Below are 20,693 nucleotides of genomic sequence, written 5' to 3' on the forward strand. Positions count from 1 at the left end.
TGAGTCAGATTCGGCAAGGCATCATCCACCTTAACACTTCACCCAGAGGTCACACCATCAGACCTATCCCTGACACTCCCCAAGCCCCGCCTTATCCCCCTCTCCACCCCATAAAGAAGCCAGGGACCCCATCAGACCCTTACATAGATGAAGGTCCAGAGTCTCAAAGTGCCCCGGGCTGTGAAATGACTCAGTGGTTAAAGGGGCTTGCCAACAAGCCCTACTCTACCCAGACCCTGATCCTCCTCTTGTCCCAGGCCATTAGCCCCTCCTCTGCCATGCCCACTCTGCCTTCCCAGACAGACCAAGGATTCACCCCTGGATGTGACTTCAAGTCCAGTCCCGGATACTGTCTCAAACCATCAGTTCAGTGAATGAACGACTGACGAATGGACATACGTGTCATCAGCAGCTCATCTGTGTGTTGGTAAAATGTGGTAATGCTGAGGGGTCACATGACGAGGGATGGACAACTGGTCCCCCCCACACCCGCTCAGGTGAGTGTAAGTACTAACAACCACCAGGAGCCCCTGGGGGAGGGATGTCTAGCTCAGAGTCTGGGGTGAGGGTTGCATCCCCAACATCACAAATCAACAAAGGCTCAGGGCAAGCTGACTGTGGCTAGAGATTCACCCCCCCCCAAGGGGCAGATTCTGAACTGCTCTGGGCAACCCGCTAGGACTCCCCTGTATCCCTGTGGCCACTCCCACACACACAAGGGTGTTCTCTCTCTCTCTCTCTCTCTCTCTCTCTCTCTCTCTCTCTCTCTCTCTCTCTCTCTCTCTCTCTCACACACACACACACACACACACACACACACACACACACACAGCGGCCGCGGGCCAAAAGTGCCCTCCAGTGCACTTTTAGGGCCTAAGTGAACTCCTGCCAAGTCCTCAAACCCTTTAAAAGGAGACTCCCCCAGAACCCACCAAAACCGGGTGTCTGCAGAGCCTTAATCCCTTTAAAGGGTCTCTCCTGGACCCACCAAGACACTGGTGTCTGCAGAGGCCAGCCTGGCCGCTCGCCCGCCCTGCGGGGTAGCAAGGAGAAAGTTGTTAGCTAGGAGCCTCCACTTAAGTCCCGGTTACCGATTAACCAGCCCCAGCGCTTCTCTGTGCGCGGCCTGGCAGAAAAGTCCAAGTTACACACCTTTGTCACCGCGGACGGGCGGTGTGCGCGCCACCCGGGAGGGCGCGAACCCGGGACAGGGCTGAGGCCCAGCGCCAGTCGCAGGGCCTCCAGGGACAGCTCTCCGCAACAGGCGCCCTCCCTCCGAAAGCAAAAGGCCACGACTTCCCGGCCCGAGGAAGGGCAGCCCTGGCCTGCACGGCGCCCGGCATAGTGCGATTCCGAGCCACGCGCGAGCCGTGGACGCGCGTGGGGAGCGGGGCCAGTTTTAGGCGTCCTCTGCCGTCATTCCCCGGTCGCAGATGCAATGGGATCCCCTAGTCTGCAGTGGCACTCCGCACGCGGCGCACCCCGGTCCCCGCTTTGCCCTCAGCCAACTTTGCCAACTTTCCACGCGGCCTCGCGGGCAGGAGTGGGCTGTCCCGCGCGTCTCCGCGCGCCCCCGCGCCCGCCCGCGCGTCCCCGCGCCCTCCGCGCACCTACCGCAGTGGCCCGCCGCGCCGCACCTGCCCGCCCGCACCTGCCGCGGCGTGCGCAGCCTCGTTCCTGGGAGCGGGGCTCGTGCGGAAAGCGCCCCGTCGCCGTGGCAACCGCTCCCGGCGGCGCCTGCGCAGAGTAGCGAGGGGCGGAGCGCGTAACTCAGAGCGGCGAAACTGCGCGAGGCGCACCCCCTGCTGGAAAGACGCGGCATTGCTCCGGGGTCCCCGCCCGGGGAACGGGCTGTGGTGGGGTAGCAGAGCATTGCTAGACAGCATTCTTGGTCCGCTGCCTTGTTCATTTCATTAACCATATCTATCACAATTTGATTTTCTTTTTTTTCTTACTTTCTCTTTTTAAAAGATTAATACTTAATTATTAATATCAATAAAATTATTGTTAATGAATTGATATTAATAATTAATAATAAAGGATTGTTGTTATTGTTATGTGTATATATTCATGTAAGTGCAGGTGCAGGCAGAGGCCAGAAAAGGGCCATAGATCCTCAGGAACTGGAGTTGCAGGAGGCTGCGGTGTTGGAAACTGCAAAAGCGGTGTATTCCACCATGATCCAGTCCTCTCCCTCTGTTTCCCTCCCTCTCCTTTTTTCAAGGTATGGCTCAGGTGTGAGCACCTGGGTTCAATCCAGTCTCTCTCCTCAGCTCCCTTCCTTCCCTCAGGTAGCTGGAGCTCCAGCACTGAACAGCCAGCCTGCCTTTACTAAGTACCTTTCCGATGCTGGGCTCTGGAGACTCCGCTCTGAGGCAGCTGGCAGGATCCAGGTTCTCACGGGGTTTCAGCAGCATTAGGGAGAAACATTGCATGAGAAAATTGAATCATATTTATGACATGTGGTCCCAGGGGAAATGGCCCAGCGTGAGTCACGATACGTGGTTTATGCCTTTGTCGCAAGCCCGCCCAACTTCAAGAAAAGGGAGACAGGGATTAGCAGCAGCGTGACTTCCAGAGAGCTGTCGGCCGTTCTCCCTCACTCCTCTTTGCCTCGAGTTGTTGGTCATCACGATGGTGGTGGTGGTGGTGGTGGTGGTGGTGGTGGTGGTGGTGGTCGTGTGTATGGCTCACTCAATCCTGTGAATTTTTGCCCTTTTGAAGTAAGGACTGACACCTTCCATAACACCCAGGATCCACCTGAGACTCCCCAGGGACCTGTCCACAGTGACAGAGTCCAGCCGTGCTTTGGGTCATCTGGATGCCATGGGCACAATTAGCAGCTGGACCCATCCCCGTGTTTGTCAAGCACTCCCAGGGGAAGGTCTTTGAGGCAGTTTCAATGGTTGGTTTGCAAGATGAAATCCCTCAAAATTCATCTAAAAGCAGGACTTTTATACAGAGTTTGTATGTTATTATAAAAAAAAAAACTGGTTTGTGTGCCAGGCATGGAGGTGCACACCTTTAATTCCAGCATTCAGGAGGCAGAGGCAGGTAGATCTCCGAGTTCAAGGCCAGCCTGGTCTACAGAGCGAGTTCCAGGACAGCCAGGACTACACAGAGAAACTCTGTCTCAAAAAACCAAAAATGATAAAAATATAAAAACTAAAATAAAAATAAAAGCAGTTTGTGTGCACTCTGCTCTCTAGAGATACTTCAGGTGATTCACAGGGGACACAGTCGGTGATCAATGAACAGATGCAGGGCCATAAATGTCCAGTCTGATACCCCACCATGTGCCACGTCTCTTCCGGAACCTTGGAGAAAGTTCCTATCTCTCTGTACCAATCACCAGTTACAAGATAGGTGTCAGGATGTTTCTGAGTAACAGGACACTTGTGGTTCTCGGCTCCCAGCCAGCAGGGTCCTCCCACCTGACACTGTCAATCTGCCTTAGAATATAAGCAGGGAAGGGAACAAACACTGTCTTTTCCAACACCCTCACAGACCCCAAGCCGAGACAGGTGTCCCCTTGATTACCTCATTCCCACTCTACAGGCTGTCGACTCAAGCCACGAGGAGAGATGACTGAGGCAAAACAAACTACAACTCCCAGAGGCACCCGGGTCTTCATGGGGCCAGACTTCCTGGGAGACTCCACCACATTCTTGTACTCAGGCCAGGTGAGAAACTGCCAGCCACACGTGCCCAGGCGTTGCACCCCAAGCAGGGAATGTCAGGTTCCCCATTCTACCCAGACCCGGCACCCCAGGCCCTGGGTTGTCTGTTCTGGTACAAAGAACAGTGCACTCCGGGACTGTTCCAGAATCATTTATCGGACATCTGCCTCCTCCAGGAAGCCCATGGTGGTAGCTCTGTCCAACAGCACTTACTATAACAGTGGAGCTCCACGGTGGCCCCGTTCAGCCTTCGTGCAGAAGACCCTGGTCTTTCTCTTGATGCCAAACCTTTGCTGTACTGTATTGCCCTGCCAGGAGGCCCTTGCCTCTGTTGGTCCGTTCTCGGCTTAACGGCCATCCCTCCAACCTCAGCTTTACAGTCAGTTCACCCAGAGGCCTTCTGGATTACGGGGTAGAGATGGATTCCATACTTAGACATGAAATATCTGCCCACCCACTGGAGTGCCGACCACAGTAGCATGACGGCCAGTTTCTTCTCTCTCTCTCCCCTTGAGGTTGGAGCCCACAGTCGGTCACAGCATCTGGGACAGAGCGAACCCTCAACATGGAACCACACTTGGGGTCCGGATTTACACAGGACACAATCTAGGGCCTGGTTGACAGCCAGACATTAGCTGGCCTGCTCATATGTCACCAAGGATGGGTCCGATATGTGGTTTGAATGTGAACCTCACCGTAGGTTCATATGTTTAAATACCTGATCCCTAGCTGGCGATGTTGTCTGGGAAGGTTGAGGAACCTTTAGGAGGTGGGAGGGGGTCACTGTAGGGGGACCCTGGGGTTTTATAGCCTGCCCCCTTCCCGTTCACTGCCTGATTTCTGAGTACAGTGTGACCCGGGGCTTCCCCGACAGGATGGGCTGCGTCCCTCTGGACCTGCGGAGCCACAGTAAGACTTTTCTCGTGAGTCTCTTTCATCAGGCTGTTTCTCACACACTCTCCCCTCACAATCATCTTTGGATGCTGCCTCCCGTTTCCCTGGTAACACACTGATTCCTAAGAAGGGGAAGCGTCCCAGGTGCCCCTTCTTAAGATTTAATTCCCCTAGGTTCTCCACTGAGGACCAGGGAAGCTTCTTGCCAGCAAAGTCTCTTCTTTAATTTGTTTAAATCTATTCAATACAAAGTTTTTGGTCAAAACAAAAGAGGCCTAAATCACACCTCTGGCCTGGGTGGAGACATGATCTGAACTGCTCAGAATTCTGAGCACACATTGCTCTTTTTTATTTTTTTATTTATCTTATTTTATTTATTCACTATTTGCTTATTTGTTTGTTTGTTTGGTTGGTTTGGTTTTCCAAGACAGGGTTTCTCTGTGTAACAGTCCTAGCTGTTCTGGAACTTGCTCTGTAGACCAAGCTGGCCTCGAACTCACAGAGATCCCCCTACCTCTGCTTCCTGAGTGTTGGGATTAAAGGCGTGCGCCACCACCGCCCAGCACCATTGCAGTCTTAACAGTCTGTCTCACTTCATCAATCACCCGAATAGGAAAACATCCCTCTCCCTCTCCCCCACCCCGCCTGCCTGCAGAGTTGGACTCCAAGACATATTAAAAGATGGAGGGGGTGGGCATGTGGCTCAGTGGGCAGCGTTTGGGAGCCCTTGGTTTGATCTCCAGCTTAAAACTGGACACCTCAGGACCATCACCACAGTACTCAGGATGGAAGCAGAAGTGGGGTCAGAAGTTCAAGGTTATCCTCGGCTTCAAAGAGAGTCAAGGCAAGCCTGAGCTAAAGGAGACCGTGCTCAGAATAGAATTAAATGAAGTTGTGGAGAATAATAGCCTTTAATGAAATACACACCCATATAACCCGAACTGTCCCCACCATTCTGAGGCTCACAGATCCTTACCGATGAGCCTGGGTTCCTACTGTCTGGGTTCCTACCTGGAAGCCTTTCTCACCAAATCAACGCCCCAGGCATCTCCCCTCCTCTCTAAAGACCCCCCTGGCGTCCGTCCGTCCATCTGTCCATCTATACCTGCTTTCCTGAGCATTAACTGACCAACCCTGACTCTCTCCCTTCCATGCCCCTCCTACAGGTAATCCACCTGCCCTGGTCTTTTCTCTCAAACGTCTGTAAAACTGTCTTCAGGTTTCCTTCTAAGTCCACTTTGGAGTATTTTTATCTATGAGACCAAAACCTACATCAGGGACCCCTGCGTTCCCCGGTAAGGAAGATACTACTGAGATTAGCTGTAAACCAAGCCAGGTGATTGTTCAGTGAATGCCGCAATCCTGTTAGAGGTGATGCATCTTCAGCAGCTGCTGTTGGATGAGGAGGGAGCTGAAGCGCAGAGAAACCTCATAAACCGCTCAACATCACACGCTGGGAATCTCAGTCTGGCAAAAAGATCTCAGGCAAACTTCAGAACATGTTGGAGACTTACTGGGGATTCGATGCCAGCCCAACACGAGCGAAGGAAGAGAGACTTGGAGAGAGTGAACAAACACAGGAAGTGCCTTGTGAGGTTGGACAAACCTCCTCTAGCTCCCTTCACTGGTAGGAATCCAGAGAAGCCCTGGGAATCAGCCCATGGCAGAAAAGTGGGTGTAGAGCGCCCTCTGCTGCTGGCACCCGCAGCCGCTGGCTTCCTGAGGAGCCGAGAGAACTCAGGGAGCGGAGGTTTTGATACCCAATTTGTGGGTATCAATTTGCCTGTTCCCCAAGCTAGGTCTAGTCACCCATCTTCAATTAGCCAATTAAAAGAGCCAACGTAATAGAGGAAAGCGAAAAAAAAAAAGATGAACCAAGCTGGGCTCGTCGACCGTTTCCACCCTTCCGTGGATGTTGGGGGGTGGAGGGTTGTAGGACCCTCACCTAAGCATCCTGTGACCCCAACGCTGCCCTAGCTGTACATGGATCCTGAGAGGGTCTAGGGTAGAGAGGCCCTGGAAGACTAGGGAGACCAGCCCCATCTACGCTCCATCTCTGCACCTACGGGGATGCCCTCATCCCTGCTGGGGAAGGACTTTGCAGTGCACTCTTTGGGGAGCACCCACACCCCTCAGGTTCTGTAAGGAAGTCCAATAAACACTGGTTTCTAGAGTGAACTTTGGTGGAAACAATCATTCCCTAGTTTGTCACTGGGACCTCTGGGGGAGGAGATATTCCTGGGAAGGAATTTTATTAACAACACTTTTTTGGTCCTGGAGTGTAAATTAACCTTGAATAATATCCAGAGATGCACACATCTAAGCAGTCCTTGTCGTGCCGACCCACTCACCATTGACCTGTCCATGTGTGAGTGTCTTTCTCATCCTGTGGGGTAGTCTGATAAGTTGTTAGAACTGCTGGGATCTCTTGTTATCATCATCATCATCATCATCATCATCATCATCATCATCAATTTATTTGGTTTTTTGGAGACAGGGTCACTGTCAAGCCACGTCACTGCTGACTGAGCGGGCCAAGCTGGGGTACCAGGGCATTTTTCCAGAAGAGGCCAGCAAGGAAAGGCCAGCAGCAGCTGGGCAGGACTGCTGGGTACCCCTGGAAGAACAGAGCCCAGTCAGGCCACTTACAGCTAGTAAAAGCAGACCTGGGACCCAAAGGTTCCCAGTGCCCTCTAGCAAAGGAGATGGATTCATAAATGGAGAAGCAGGAATTCACCTCAGTAGCCCCAGAGTCCTGCCGCTGGAGGAGCCTGATCAAGGCTGCACACGGACCCCTGAGGTCTTCTGTCCTTAATTTGGGAAAAATTCTTTTGATGATGCCAACTGATGTGCACCTTCTGATACAGGAGCGCGTCCTGGGCATGAGTGTGGCACCAGTGAGAGACTGATAATTGAGATCGTTTATTTACCTGGATTGAGCTGTGCCCGAAGCTGCACACAGAATATCAATTATGTGCTGTCAGATATTAGGGCTGAAAGCTGAAGGATCAGAGAAGCAGTGCAGCAGCCACTAGAGAGACCTCTATCAAATTCTCAGACCGAAGGGGTGATCCTGTCTCTACTAATCCTCAGACTGCATCCTCAGACCGACTGCTTCAGACGGTATCTGAGCTGCTGTCTCCTCCCGGCTTATATTCCTCTCTCTGCCCAGCCATATTCCTTCCTGTTTCCACCTCCCTAGTACTGAGATTAAAGGCCTGCGACTCCCAAGTGCTGGGATTAAAGGTGTGAGCCACCACTGCCTGGTCTCTAGTGGCTTAGCTCTACACTTTGATCTTCAGGCCAGCTTTATTTGTTAGATTACAAGAAAAATATCACCACAATGTGCGTCTGTACATTTCTTATTTCTACTTGAGCCTCTTTGAAGTGCATTTCCATAATTTTGGGTTACATTTTCATCATTTAGAACAAAGAGAAGGTGTAAACCCCATATTTAATAACTGCTTAGGTAGCCCCTTTTTTGGGCCTTCTCCTTCCCAGGAAACCCCATCCCCCCCATCCCTCCTTTTTATCTGGGACTGGAGTTCCCCTCTGGGTCCCGCCCATCAGTCAGTACAAAGTGAAAAGCTATTGATTTCAGGAACCAGGAAGGAAAATGCACAGGTGTGCACACACCCTTCTCAGACCAGTTCCTCAGGTGACCCCGCTTTGCTCACCAATCTGAATGCGACCTTTAAAGGAAAAGAGACCTTTTAAAAGCTCACAGATCATGTTTAAGGCCAGAGATGGAGCAGGGGAGCTCACATTGAGAAGAAAACCTTGGAGAGGCCTGACCCAAGGTGTGAGGATCCTGAACAGAAGGGACATCTGAGGTGAGGAGAGAGGAAGGAATGGACTGGCCCCAGGCATCACTTAGGGGGGGCCCAGCAGGTTTCAGAGGCTGCAACAGGAGCCCTGAAGTGTACACACTCTTGTGTGTTTGTTTCTCTGTGTAGTCTGGAGCTTGAATGTGGAACACAGCCACTGTGTGAAATCACATTTTTAAAGGAGCTCATACTTCCAAACGTTAAGCGCCCCTGCTGTAGGTGAGGGCCTGTCTTGTAACTGGAGAAACTGAAGCTTTGAGCCATTGCGTCATTTGTCCCAAATGACATCGCCAGCAGGCCTGGCTGAGACAGACACTAGGGAAAGAGTCCATGTCTGGAGGGACCCCATCTTCAGATCTCACCTGGCCCCCAATGTCCTTCCTCAGAGCTTTGTCCCACGCAGCTCTGACATGCATATGGTTTAGTTGCTCAGCGACTGCTTCCTCTGAGGTAACCATCCCTCATCTGGGTCTAGGCTCAGACTCTCCTGATGCAGCACTACCATCACAGGTCCCTAGGTCAAAAGCCCTGAGGGCATCCTTGCCCCCCCCCCTTCCTCTCACACACTAGGTCCAAGCATCTGTTTTACATATTGACTTATTTCCTCTCTTCTCCGTCAGGGGCAGGATCCATGGGAGAGAAGCTGTGGCTGACTTGTTCGATGTTCAGTTCCTACCATCTAGAATAGACCTTGGAATGTACTAGACATTTAATAACTATGGGATAGATGGAAGGATAATGGATGGAAGGATAATTGCATGCAAGAGTGGGTGGGTTGCTGTATTGGATAGGTACATGATGGATGGATGGATGGATGGATGGATGGATGGATGGATGGTTGGATGGATGGATGGATGATGATTGGATGGATGATGGACGGAAGGGTGGATGGGTGGATGGATGGATGGATGGATGGATGGGTAGATGGATGATGGATGGAAGGGTGGATGGGTAGATGGATGGATGGATGGATGGATGGATGGATGGATGTATAGATGATGGAAGGATGAATGAATGGATGGATGGATATAGAAGACCATATTATTATGTTTTATGGTCCTGTCTTGCTTACAGGACCCTATGCTCCTTAAAGAAACTGATTATGTAATGTTCATCATGTGTTATACTGAGTTTGGGGGTCACTGTGGGCTCAGGACCTAACAGTTAAAGGAATAGGGTCCAAATGCCTCTAGTCTATATACAAGGACACCCAAATCCAGAGAAGAATATGACTTTGCTTTACATAGGAAGTCCTCACTGCCACCTCTGTGCCCTTCTTCCCTCCTAAGATTGTTGGGGACAGATCTTAGCTCTTGGATCATCTCTGTTTCCTGGCTGGAGCTGGCGGGACAATTGCTGATGCCCTAACTGCGGCAAAATCTAGAGGCCATCGGGATGCCCAGCCTCTGATCTAAATCCTTAGTATCCCCAAGAACCTTGGGATGAAAGGCAGGTGCCTGCTCTCTAAGTTTGGGTCTGAGCCTCAACTTGACCACCCGTGGATGGAACAGCACCACTCACTAGGTGCTAGCGCAGGTTCCTTCAGCTGCTGAGGCCAGCAGGACTCAGCCAGTGGAGGTGATCACTAGAACTTACCTGGTGTGAGGGGAACCACCTCCCTTAGGCTGTCCTCTGACCTCCACGTGCTCACTGGAACACCCGCTCCCCATACACATAATAATTTTTTAAATTAAATTGAAAAGTCAGATCTAGACAAAGCAGAAACTGTCGGTTCTGTCTCATTCTGGCTCACTGTAGGTGAACACCGGTAACTGGAACCTGACAAAATGTGCTTTGGGGTTGGAGGGCCTCACTCAGTTTCTGGGCACCTGTTTAGTGGCTGTGATTTTCACAGGTGACACTGAAGCTTACCCAGTCTTTTCAAGGACCCAGACACACCAGAGCACCCTGGGGCAGTGGCGGATGGGGCTGCAGGGCTTCACCCCCCAGATTCTTGGTCTGAAATTACACCCCTGAGATCAGCTGACCCATGGGAGGTGTGGGTTTTGGTGAAAGGGGAAAAATAAGTTCTTTGTCACCCAGGGGATGGCTCCTCACCTGCTGGCTAGCAGCCTTAGAGAGATTCCAAATCCCAAAGTAGAATGTTCTCACAACTTGATTGTGCCAGTCTGCCCAGGCCCATCTCTCCCCATCCCCACAGAAATCTCCCCTTCCTCTTGACAGGACTAAGGCACACCCCCCAAGCCCAGATGGCTAGCTCATCTGGACCACACCTGCTGGAATCTATGTGCTTCTTATACACATGGAGGAACTATGGACTGTAGCTGTGGCTATCTAGCCCCGGATCCCAGGTGAGAGACTAGAATTTCACGCCACCTTTAAGTACCGACTGTGCTCTGAGAACCCCCAAGTCCTACAGTCGCATTGCCAGGCCATTTGCCATTGGCGAGGACCCAGCTCTGACTTACCCCTGAGAGAGTTTGAATAGGTTCCACCCCCACCAGCACCAGCACCAGGGCGAGCCTCCCCTGGCAGAGCCTCCTTCCAGGCCAGACCAGAAGACATCCTTTGTTACTTAGGTAAGGCTCTGCTTTTTTTGTGTTTAATTGAATTTTACTTTTCTTTAGAAAACAGGTCATGATTGGGGTGTACCCCTCACAGCTTCCCTGCTGGGAACTAAATCCGCAAAGTCCTGTGTCTGGAGGTGAGGCCACTGGGAAGTCAAGGTGGGAGCCAGCTAGGGAGGTCAGGAGGAGGGGGCCCCAGGATGGTTGGTTAGTGGCTTTGTGAGAAGAAGAGAGGGCCAGGGAGCTGTTCGTCAGCAAGTGCTTGTGCGCAAGCCTGAGGACCTGATGCCCCCAGAGCCCATGTAAAACATCCAGTGTTGCTGAGTCTGGGTGCATGCCTTTAATCCCAGTAGAGGCAGAGGCAGGCCCATCGCTGAGTGGAGGCCAACCTCATTTGCATATGGAGTCCTGGACAGCCAGACCCTGTCTCAAAAAGCAAACAAACAAAAGCCTGGTGTAGTGCATGCCTCTAATCCAAGCACTAGGGAGGCAGAGGTGTGAGGACCCTGGGGCTCAGTGGTCAGTCAGCCTGATGAACAAGCTCCAGGTCCCAGGGAGAGACCCTGTCTCAAAACAAAAAGTGAAGACTCCTGAGGACTCACACCTGGGGCTGACCTCTGGCCTCTGTATGCATGTGCCTACATGTTCATGCATGCCTACACATGCATATACACATATGCACACCATAAAAGAGGAAGAGGAGGAGGAGGAAGAGGAGGGAGATAGACTGCACATCTTGCCAGATACTGAGCAGAGGCCACACAATGCACTTGGTCTTCCCAGTCCCCAGAATCATGAATCAAATGATTTTTTATATAAATGACACAGTCTGCAATATTATAGCAGCAGAAAGTGGACGGAGACAATGCCAAGTCTAGCAGGACTCCAAGGGTCATGGGTCCACATTCCCAGATTCTCACAGAATCCTGCGGGAGTCTGAACATCTCTGTTATTCCCCTATAGTTCCTAGCTGGAACGTTCATCCCACCATGATGGTATGAGGAGTGGGGCTCTTGGTGGCCAAGACAAGAATCAACAATGCCTTCCCGTGGGACAGGAGCAGACGGAGTCCACAGTCTCCCAAGAGCGTCAGTAGCGAGTGCCTCCGGCACCAGCTGCCCATACCGCATCAGATCCTAGGCCACCCCGAACGATGGACAAGTCCCAGGCCCTCCTCGGAGAGGAGTTAGGTGGCGGTTGGGACAGAAACCCAGCCTGGAAGTGTGGGACCTCAGGGATGCCACTGTGCCGGACAGGGCTGTCCTTTTGGACAAGGGAGACATTAATTTTCTTGTTGTGGTCAACTACCCGACCATAGACAACTTGAAGAAAGACGGGTTTATTCTGGCTTGCAGTCTGAGGGTTCAGTGTCCAGGGTGGAAGGCGAGGCAAGGTGGTAGGAGGGGCAGTCCGCTCCATCTTCCGTAGAAAGCAGAGAGCAACGAAGGAAGGCCGCGGCCTAGCCCACTTTCTCATTTTATTCAGCATAGGATCCCAGCTTTGTCGCCCACGTTCAGGATGGGCCTTCCTATCTAGACTAGTTCTCATGGCGACTTGTTGGTTATAGATCTTGTCAACTGACAGTCAAGACTAACCGTCATGGGAGACCCAGGTGGAGGAAGGCGTGAGTGTGTAGGTGAGAGAGGGAGCGTGTGAATGGGGTCTGTTGTGTCCTGTGCTGGGTCACCTCACTGCACCCTCTTCACCTCTCACCTTGTCTTGACCCCTAGGTCAGCCACATTCCTGATGGAGGTCAGCGTGAGGGCTGCTCTAGGACTCTCGCTCACAGGCATGTCTGGCCTCAGCCTGGTGTCCCCTGCCTGGTTCCAGAGCCCTTCCCTCTCCTATGGTGTCTTTATGCACTGCTCCTGGTCACAGGATAACCGCTGGAACCAGAGCTGTATGACCTTCGGGTCCCTGAAGGACATGCCAGGCTTGGCCTGGAAGGTGAGACACATGTCTTCCAGGGCTACTGGCTCTTGAGGGGTGGGCTCTGAGGGTCCTTAACTTACACCGTTTGTCCCCGTGTCTGAGCACACAGGTTCTTAAGCCCAGAAACTATCAGAAACAGCCAAGGAGCTTTACATAAGGTTCTGGGCTACACCTCTGAGCTTTGGGCTCTGCAGGCATGGGGTACGTGTGACTCTGTCTAGGGGTGGCTCTTAGAATCTTTTTGCAACCCAGGAAAACTCACCTTCTTCAAGCATACTGCCACCTGCTCGGAAATCAAACAATGTAGGCCCCTCCCACCCCGGCCTGACTCCACCCAAAGCACTGCTGGGCTTTAACCAATGAGAGATGAGGTGTTCGCGTCCTTATGGTTCTGCATGTCACGGTGACCAACAGTGGGGAGGGTGAACACAGGTACCTAGTCCAACACCCAGGAGGAAGATTATACAGCCTTCAAAACTGACCACAAAGGTGACAGTGCTTCTCCTGGTGATCCTGGCAAGCGCTTAATAAGGGCAGGATGTAGTGAGTCATTGACCTGGATTCTGCTACTGTTGATCTGATTAGCTGTGTGTCTTAAGACAAAGGACTTGCAATATCTGGATCTCTGTTTATTGATAGGGAGAATGGGGTTATGATAACACATGGCTGTTGGGAACATCTCAAGGACTCACTGGGCCATAGGTCCAGTGATTGCCATTTCCCCATCCCACCTCCCTCTCTCCTCTCTCCTGAAGGTCTCCGCGGCCACGCTCCTGGGAGGCTGGGTCCTGCTGGCCATTAGTGCTCTTATTCTTTTGGCCTGGGCGCTGTCCTCGAGAAGATTATATCCCAGGAGGGGCTCTGGTCTAACACCCGTGGTGCAGGCAGCAGCAGGTAGACTCCTACAGACAGTGCCGAGATCTTGGAGGGGGCCACCCACATCCGACCCTAGCTGACGAGTCCTGTCGACCCCTGTGTTTCTCTTTGGTCCATCCATTCTGTACCATGGTTACCATCGCTACCACTGCATGTTGGGTGGGCTGTGCACTGCCCGAGGATGCCCAACCAAGAGCTGAGAATATGCTGGGGTCTAGTCCCTGCTTCACTTGAGCCTCAGTGGAGTTGCTGGGAGCCTCTGGGTGGGGTGCCCTGAGCCCCACCTTCCACCCCTCTCACCCTGCCCCACAGGCTCCGCTCTTCCTCTTCCCCTCCTGCCCTGGCATACCTGCCCTTCCCTCCCATTCCTCCTGTGCTCACAGACCAGCCCAGCTGAGAGAAACAAGACCCAACTGACTGGTCTATCCACCTTCCAAGGGCTTTCCCTGGCAGGAAGAGGGAAACCCAAGTCTCTCTCTGCTGCCTCAGCCTCCCCACCCTGGCCTGGCCTCTCCAGCCGCTCACTTCTCTCTGCTGCTGTAATCCCATACTCACCGCACAGTCCCTCCCCTCTCTGCAGGAATCTTACTTCTGAGCCTGACGCTGCAGCGGGAGGACTCCAGCCAAGTGTCCGCTCGTTTTATTTCTAGCTTTACTGTTTCCACCAGGAGTTTCTTTTGCCTTTATTTTTTAATAGAGTCTTGATTTTTAGAGTTAGTGAGAATACACCTAGTTATACAGTGTCGAAGTTCCCCAGGAATCGGCAATTTGACCCCCCAGGATTCTACTCTAATGCATGTGGTGATAAACTGAGCAGAAAAAAAATATCACCTTCTGCCAGGGCTCCTTCCTGGGCTTGATTTAAAATTAAACATTAGCAAAACACTACATGGAAACTCTGAAAAACAATTTCCCATGTGCCTGGTGCTAGAGATGGAGCTCAGGACCTTGGGCAAAGTGTGTGTGTGTGTGCGCGCGCGCGCGTGCGCGCACACACCTTAAACTCTAAAGTGGATGAATGGAGAGATGATTGGGTGCACGCATAGATAAATGGATGAACGGGTGGGTGGGTAGGTGAGTGGATGGGTGGAGGATGGCTGGGTAAGTGGTTAGAGGAATGTATGACTTGATAGCTGGATAGACTGGTGGATAGATGGATGAACAAATGTGTGGATAGATGGATGGATGATGGATGAATGGATGGATGGACAAATGTGTGGTTGTATAGGTGGATAGATGGATGGACAAATGTGTGGATGGATGGATGATGGATGGATGGATGGATGGATGGATGGATGGATGGACAAATGTGTGGTTGTATAGGTGGATAGATGGATGGACAAATGTGTGGATGGATGGATGGATGGATGGATGGATGCATGGATGCATGGATGCATGGATGCATGGATGCATGGAAGGATGGATGATTTGATAGTTGGATGGATTGGTGGATAAATGGATGGCTATGTAGTGGTGGTAGGGGATGGCAGGGTTCTGGGTGAGTCTTGGGATGACAGATCATCCCAGAAGCCTTTGCCCAAGACTGACTTTCCCTTTCTGCTGCTCCCAGCATCCTCCACTCTTGTAGGTCTGCTGGTTTTTCCAGTCACTCTGGCTTCCCCATTAGCCAAAGAAGTCTGTGAAGGCTCCTCCGTGTACTACAGTGGAACATGCCAGCTGAGCTGGGGCTATGCCACTGCCATCCTCAATGAGGTCCTAACCAGCCTGCTTGTTGTCATCGGATGGCCTCGGATGACCACAAACCAGAGGACAGCCATCCCCACCCCTCTAGACACTCAGGGAATCACCCTTGTGTCAGAATAAGCAAATGAGCATCACCCAGGAAAGCAAAGGACAAACAAGAATAATCTATTCTACTGTTGTGGGAATTCTTTAGCCAATAGCCTTTTGGGTACCGGCCCATTAGGGCGTCGCCTGAGGTACTATATGTGGACTGATAAACCCAGACGGGAAGCATGCTCGCCCTTTTGGCTGGCAGTCTAAGTTTCTGTATGCAGCTCCTAGCACCGACAGAGGAGAGTTGCAACTTTTTTATTGTGAGTGCTTCTCCAAATAAACAGTTGTTATCCTTTATTATGGGCTCTCGTGAACTTCCTTAATCATGTCTACACTCTACATACTCAGGTTCAAATCCCACCTCCTTTGTTTCCATGCTGTGTGACCTCAGGCAAGTTACTTCCTTTCTGGACTCATTTATTCTTTGGTAAATTGGAGGTTGGCATAATGCCTACTCTGTGGAGGACTTTGATTTGCCATATGTAAACGAAGCAAACATTTGCCTTGGCCCTGCCCCTGGCTCACAGGACTACAGGAAATCAGGTGAGAATGAAATGTATGGACGGAAAGTGCACAGGCACCCTGGGAAGACGGCCGTCTACTTGAAAGCTCTTTTGTTGTTTGTTTTGATTTGTTTGTTTTGAGACAGGGTCTCGTGATGTAGTCCTGATTGTCCTGGAACTCTATATAGGCGAGGCTGGCCTCAAACTCACAGACATCTACCTACCTCTGCCTTTCAAGTGCTGGGATCAAAGGCGTGCACCACCAAGGCCTTCTGATTGGACACCCTTTCCATGTTTTTGCTCTTCCCTTATAATCCCTCCTCTCTTAGGGGATTGGAAGGTCTTTATTTCCCATGAGATACTTAGGGTTGTGTGCAGAACGGTGCTCCCTGCTGGGTGGGGCTCAGGACCTGCCCCACCTTCCACAAACATAGAGCACTGAGGAGGAAACCCTGCTCTTCCTGAGAGCTCCAGCTTCCATCTGGTTCTGATGTCTGTCTGTCTCCAGACTTCCTGTCTGTAATGCTTTATGTTGACTGTCAACTGACAGGACCAGGAATCATCATTGCCTCAGAAAGTAGGCTCCATGCACACCAGCAAGAGGCTTTCCTAACTGGGTTGGCTGAGCCGGGACAATGCACTTGAATGTGCAGCACTGTCCCACAGGCTGGGTTCCTGGCTGCACAAGAGTGAGAGGGCCAGCTGAGCCCCAGCTTTCAACAGGAACTCAGGGGTGGTGGGTTCCCAGCCAGGACTTCTCAGCAGCATAAAGGGATGGCACCCCCTCAGATGGGAGTCCAGAACCAAGGGAACCTCTACTTTTCCCGTTGCATATGTATGAAAACTAAGTCTCAGAGAAGTTAACTCTTACCCAGGGACACACAGCCAAAGCACCTGTCATGGGAATTTCCACCTTGGGTGCCTAGAAGCACTAAACATGTAACTGTCCACACCAACGGCAACTGAAGTTTGAACACCAATGAGTTTCTTAGGCTTACATACAGAGCACAAGTGAGGGCTGCAGGAAGGAGTGTGGGTGACATTAAACCAGCCACCCCAGAAGGTCTGTCCCCAGCATGAATGATGGCTTCTTTGTGGATGCATAGATGGAGACCCCTTCCTCTAGCCTTGCCAGCATACACACATTACGCTCTATCTCCCTGAGACCCTCAGGCCATGTACAATTAGAGCAGAATTGGGTACAACTGGTGGGGAGGAATGGCTAGACATGCCAGGAAAGAGCCCATGACCCTTCCTATGAGCCGCCCAGCCAGGGTGAAGATGCTCGTGGCGGCTTTCATGGCTGCGTGAGCCTTAGCTTTCAGGTCAGTAGTCCACAGGCCCTGCTGGGACACAGCTGAACTGATGAAGATGGTGGCCGATCGCTTGGAGGATAGTTCCGTCCGACAGCAGGAGAGCTGGGATCCGAAATCTTTAAAGGGTAGACAAGGACAGAGAACCCCAGTCCAGATGGCATCGTGAGAAAGTCATGCCTATTTCCATCTCTTTGGATGCTAGTGTATTCTCAATGCTTCTCACCCGTACTCTGGTGAGAGCTCTCTCTCTCTCTCTCTCTCTCTCTCTCTCTCTCTCTCTCTCTCTCTCTCTCTCTGTGTGTGTGTGTGTGTGTGTGAGGCCAGAGGTCAGCCTGGAGTGCTGTTCCTTGGGTACCATCAATCAGGTCCAAAGGAAACACCAATTCCCCAAACTCCAAACGGCAGCCCAAATACCCAGAGATAGGCTTAGGTGGCTTTCTGGTAATTAGATAAAGACCAGAATTCCTCAGGAACATCCAGCTAGAGAGAAAGAGGGTCAATGAACAGCACCCCCTCCCACTGCCCTGCCTTGGTCATCCCTCTTTCTACTGGGACCTCCCCTGGGAGAGAAGGGGGAGGGAAGGTGACTGTTCCCACCATTCCTGGCATGAGAAAGTGAGGGCCTCTCAGACTCTGCTCTAAGTCAAAAAGATGAGGAGCTAGAGAGATGGCTCAGTGGTTAAGAGCACTGGCTGCTCTTCCAGAGACCCTGAGTTCAATTCCCAGCAATCATATGGTGGCTCACAACCCATCTGTACTGAGATCTTGCGCCCTCCTCTGGCGTGTGGGCATACATGGAGGCAGAATGTTGTATACATAATAAACAAATCTTTTTTTTTTTTTTAAAGAGGTCCTCTTGCAGAGGAGATAGTGAGTACCTATAATCACAACACTTAGGAGGAGGATCAGAAGTTCAAACCTAGCCTCAGTTAGCTTCTGCTGGATTGAAAGGTCAAGGCTAGCCTGGGCTACGTGAAACCTTGTCCACCCCACCCCCCCTTTTAATCCTAGCACTTGAGAGGCAAAGGCAGAGGAATCTCTTTCAAGGTCAATCTGGTCTATAAAGCAAGCTCCAGGCCAGCCAAGACCTCGTCAAAACAAAAGCAAAAAAAAACAAAGAAGCAACAAAATAACTAGACCCACACTTAGGTTTCCACTCAGCTACATTTACTCTGAATAGAACCACCTCTTAGTAAACACAAGACACTTGGGCAACACTAAAAAGAGAACTCCCAGGGCAGGGGGACACTCCCCAACACCCAACTCCAGGACAGGAGAAAACACGACACACAGACTTCAGCTGGTAAGTGGAATAAATAGGAGGCACTCAGATCCACAAGCACACAGGCTGGAGGCACGAGGGGCGGTGGGAGATCCTGTGCTACACGCCACACTGGTCAGTTACAAAAATAAATAAGGGTCAGGGGGTTTGGACCTGGCTGTGCTAAAACAACACCACCCTTTGTGGCAGCCGCCCTGTGGCAAAATAAACCTTTATCTTCTGGCCCTTTCTCCCATCTTAGAAAGCTGAGGGATCTGGCTGGGAGGTGACCATGCTCATCAGGTCGCCTCCCTTCCTGCTGCCCTGGGCTGTCCATGGAGATGCAGTAAGGGCCCTTTCTGTCCACCCTGCCCACAGAGTGGAGGGCAGAGGTTTGACTCAGGGGGTGTGACAGAAGGAGGACATCACAAGGCTGCAGAGTAGGGCCAGGCTGAAGGCCCCTGGAGATATTTCAAACCATTCCTGTCTCCTCTCTCTCCTCTCTCCAAACTCCTACTTGACATTCCTTGATTGCCCCAGAGGCTGCAGGTCCGGGGATGAGCTTCTGTTGTGACTTTTGATTTCTGCTGCACCCAGACTGCTTTACTGGGGGATAGTGAGCAGGCACACCAGTTCATCCCGGGTCAGTGTCTGGCTTGGCGGGTCTTGGCACGACGGTGGAGAGGGACCATTCTCAGACCCCCTGTCCCCAGCCCACCATCATGGAGCACAGATCAATCCTGTCCCAGGGCCAAACCCTGGCTCATCCTTCCTCTGTTCTGAGTGGACTAAGTACTCAGAGAAGAGCTAATTTACCTGAGCAGGGCTTCCACAAACACACAGTCTGCAGGCTTCTGAGCCCAGGTCCACAGCTGAAGGCTGGGAGGTCTCCCCTAGGGAGGGGAGTAAGGGCCAGGCTCTCATCAGGAGCTCCCACCTCCCTCCTACAGTTCCTGCATCCCCAGGGCACTCGCAGGATGCCCTCTTAAAAGTCTCCTGGCAGCAGGCAGAGCAAAATCAGAAAACACAGCAAGTGAGACCTGACTCCAGCAGGACTGTGGGAAGCTGTGTGCTTCTGACTGGGCCATGCAACAGACCTCAGGTGACTCAGCACAAGGAGAACAGACACGGCTATGCCGGTAGCCCCTGTACCAAGCCAGTGGTTCTCTAGTGGGGCACATCTGCTGTGCAGGGACTTTTGGGTCACCTTGGGCGATGGTACGGGTAACATCTGGTGGTTTGAAGCCAGGGATAATGCTCAGACATCTGGGACTTTGAATATGAGCAATGCCTAAGGGAGACCTTGCTTTAAGCCGGCCTGGCATAAATGTTCTGGAACACTGCCAGGTACAGAGGAAGGAACAGGGACAACAGGCCCAGAGGCCACCTCTACTTACAACCCCAGCTCCCAAGAGGGGGAAATCCCAGTCTCGGGCAATCTTTGGTCAAACAGGAAAACGTAAGGCTGAGCTGGGCTCCTCTGCACCACCGTCCAGTGGCCAAGGTCAAGGGTATGGCTCTCACACAGCAGTCCACACTAGTCCACAGACACCAGGACCTCGTGCTGGGCTGCAGGAGGGAAGGTGTAGACAGCAGCAGGGAAACCTGGCTGCTGTAGCCCTCACTTGTTCTCGATCAGGATCTGCACTTTGTGCACCAGGTCCCGGGCCAGCTGCAGGATCTGCTTGGCATTGTGCCGCTCGGCCATTTCTGAAAGAGAAAATATGCTCATGAGCAGCCTTGTGTGTCAGCCCCGGGGGAGATTCCTCGAGGTCCTGGTGTGGAGTCCTGGGTGTTCCCACCTCAGAGTGACTCTGACAGGAGCTATGCACCGCCAGATCTTAGCTTCCCCATCCGTAAACTGAGGAGTGTAACAGGAAGTCACTGCATGGCATTACCATGGAAACAGAAAGAAGTGATGCTGGCTCAGAGTGTGCTGGGAGAAGGCTGGTTCTTCCACCCTTCCCTGCAGGCAGAATGTCTGAATATTTTACAAGTCTGTGTCAGGCCAGGCATAGCAGTACACACCTTTAATTCCAACACTGGGGACACTGAGGCAGAAGGATTCAAAGTTAGAGG

General features: G+C 51.9%; 1 protein-coding gene and 1 pseudogene across 1 annotated transcript; one reads left to right on the forward strand and one right to left on the reverse strand.

Annotated features, from left to right (window-relative positions):
- Positions 1–12,675: 12,675 nt before the first annotated feature.
- On the forward strand, positions 12,676–15,561 carry LOC130871429 (LHFPL tetraspan subfamily member 7 protein-like). Its single transcript, XM_057764763.1, has 3 exons — positions 12,676–12,876; positions 13,617–13,755; positions 15,308–15,561. Exons 1-3 carry the CDS (start codon positions 12,676–12,678, stop codon positions 15,559–15,561), a joined length of 594 nt encoding a protein of 197 aa, XP_057620746.1.
- Positions 15,562–18,489: 2,928 nt separating this feature from the next.
- The window catches only part of LOC130872270 (small G protein signaling modulator 1-like), a 92,283-nt pseudogene continuing 90,079 nt past the window's right edge, over positions 18,490–20,693 (reverse strand).

This window comes from Chionomys nivalis, chromosome 3, assembly GCF_950005125.1.
Source record: "Chionomys nivalis chromosome 3, mChiNiv1.1, whole genome shotgun sequence".
Classification (NCBI taxonomy): Eukaryota; Metazoa; Chordata; class Mammalia; order Rodentia; family Cricetidae; genus Chionomys; species Chionomys nivalis.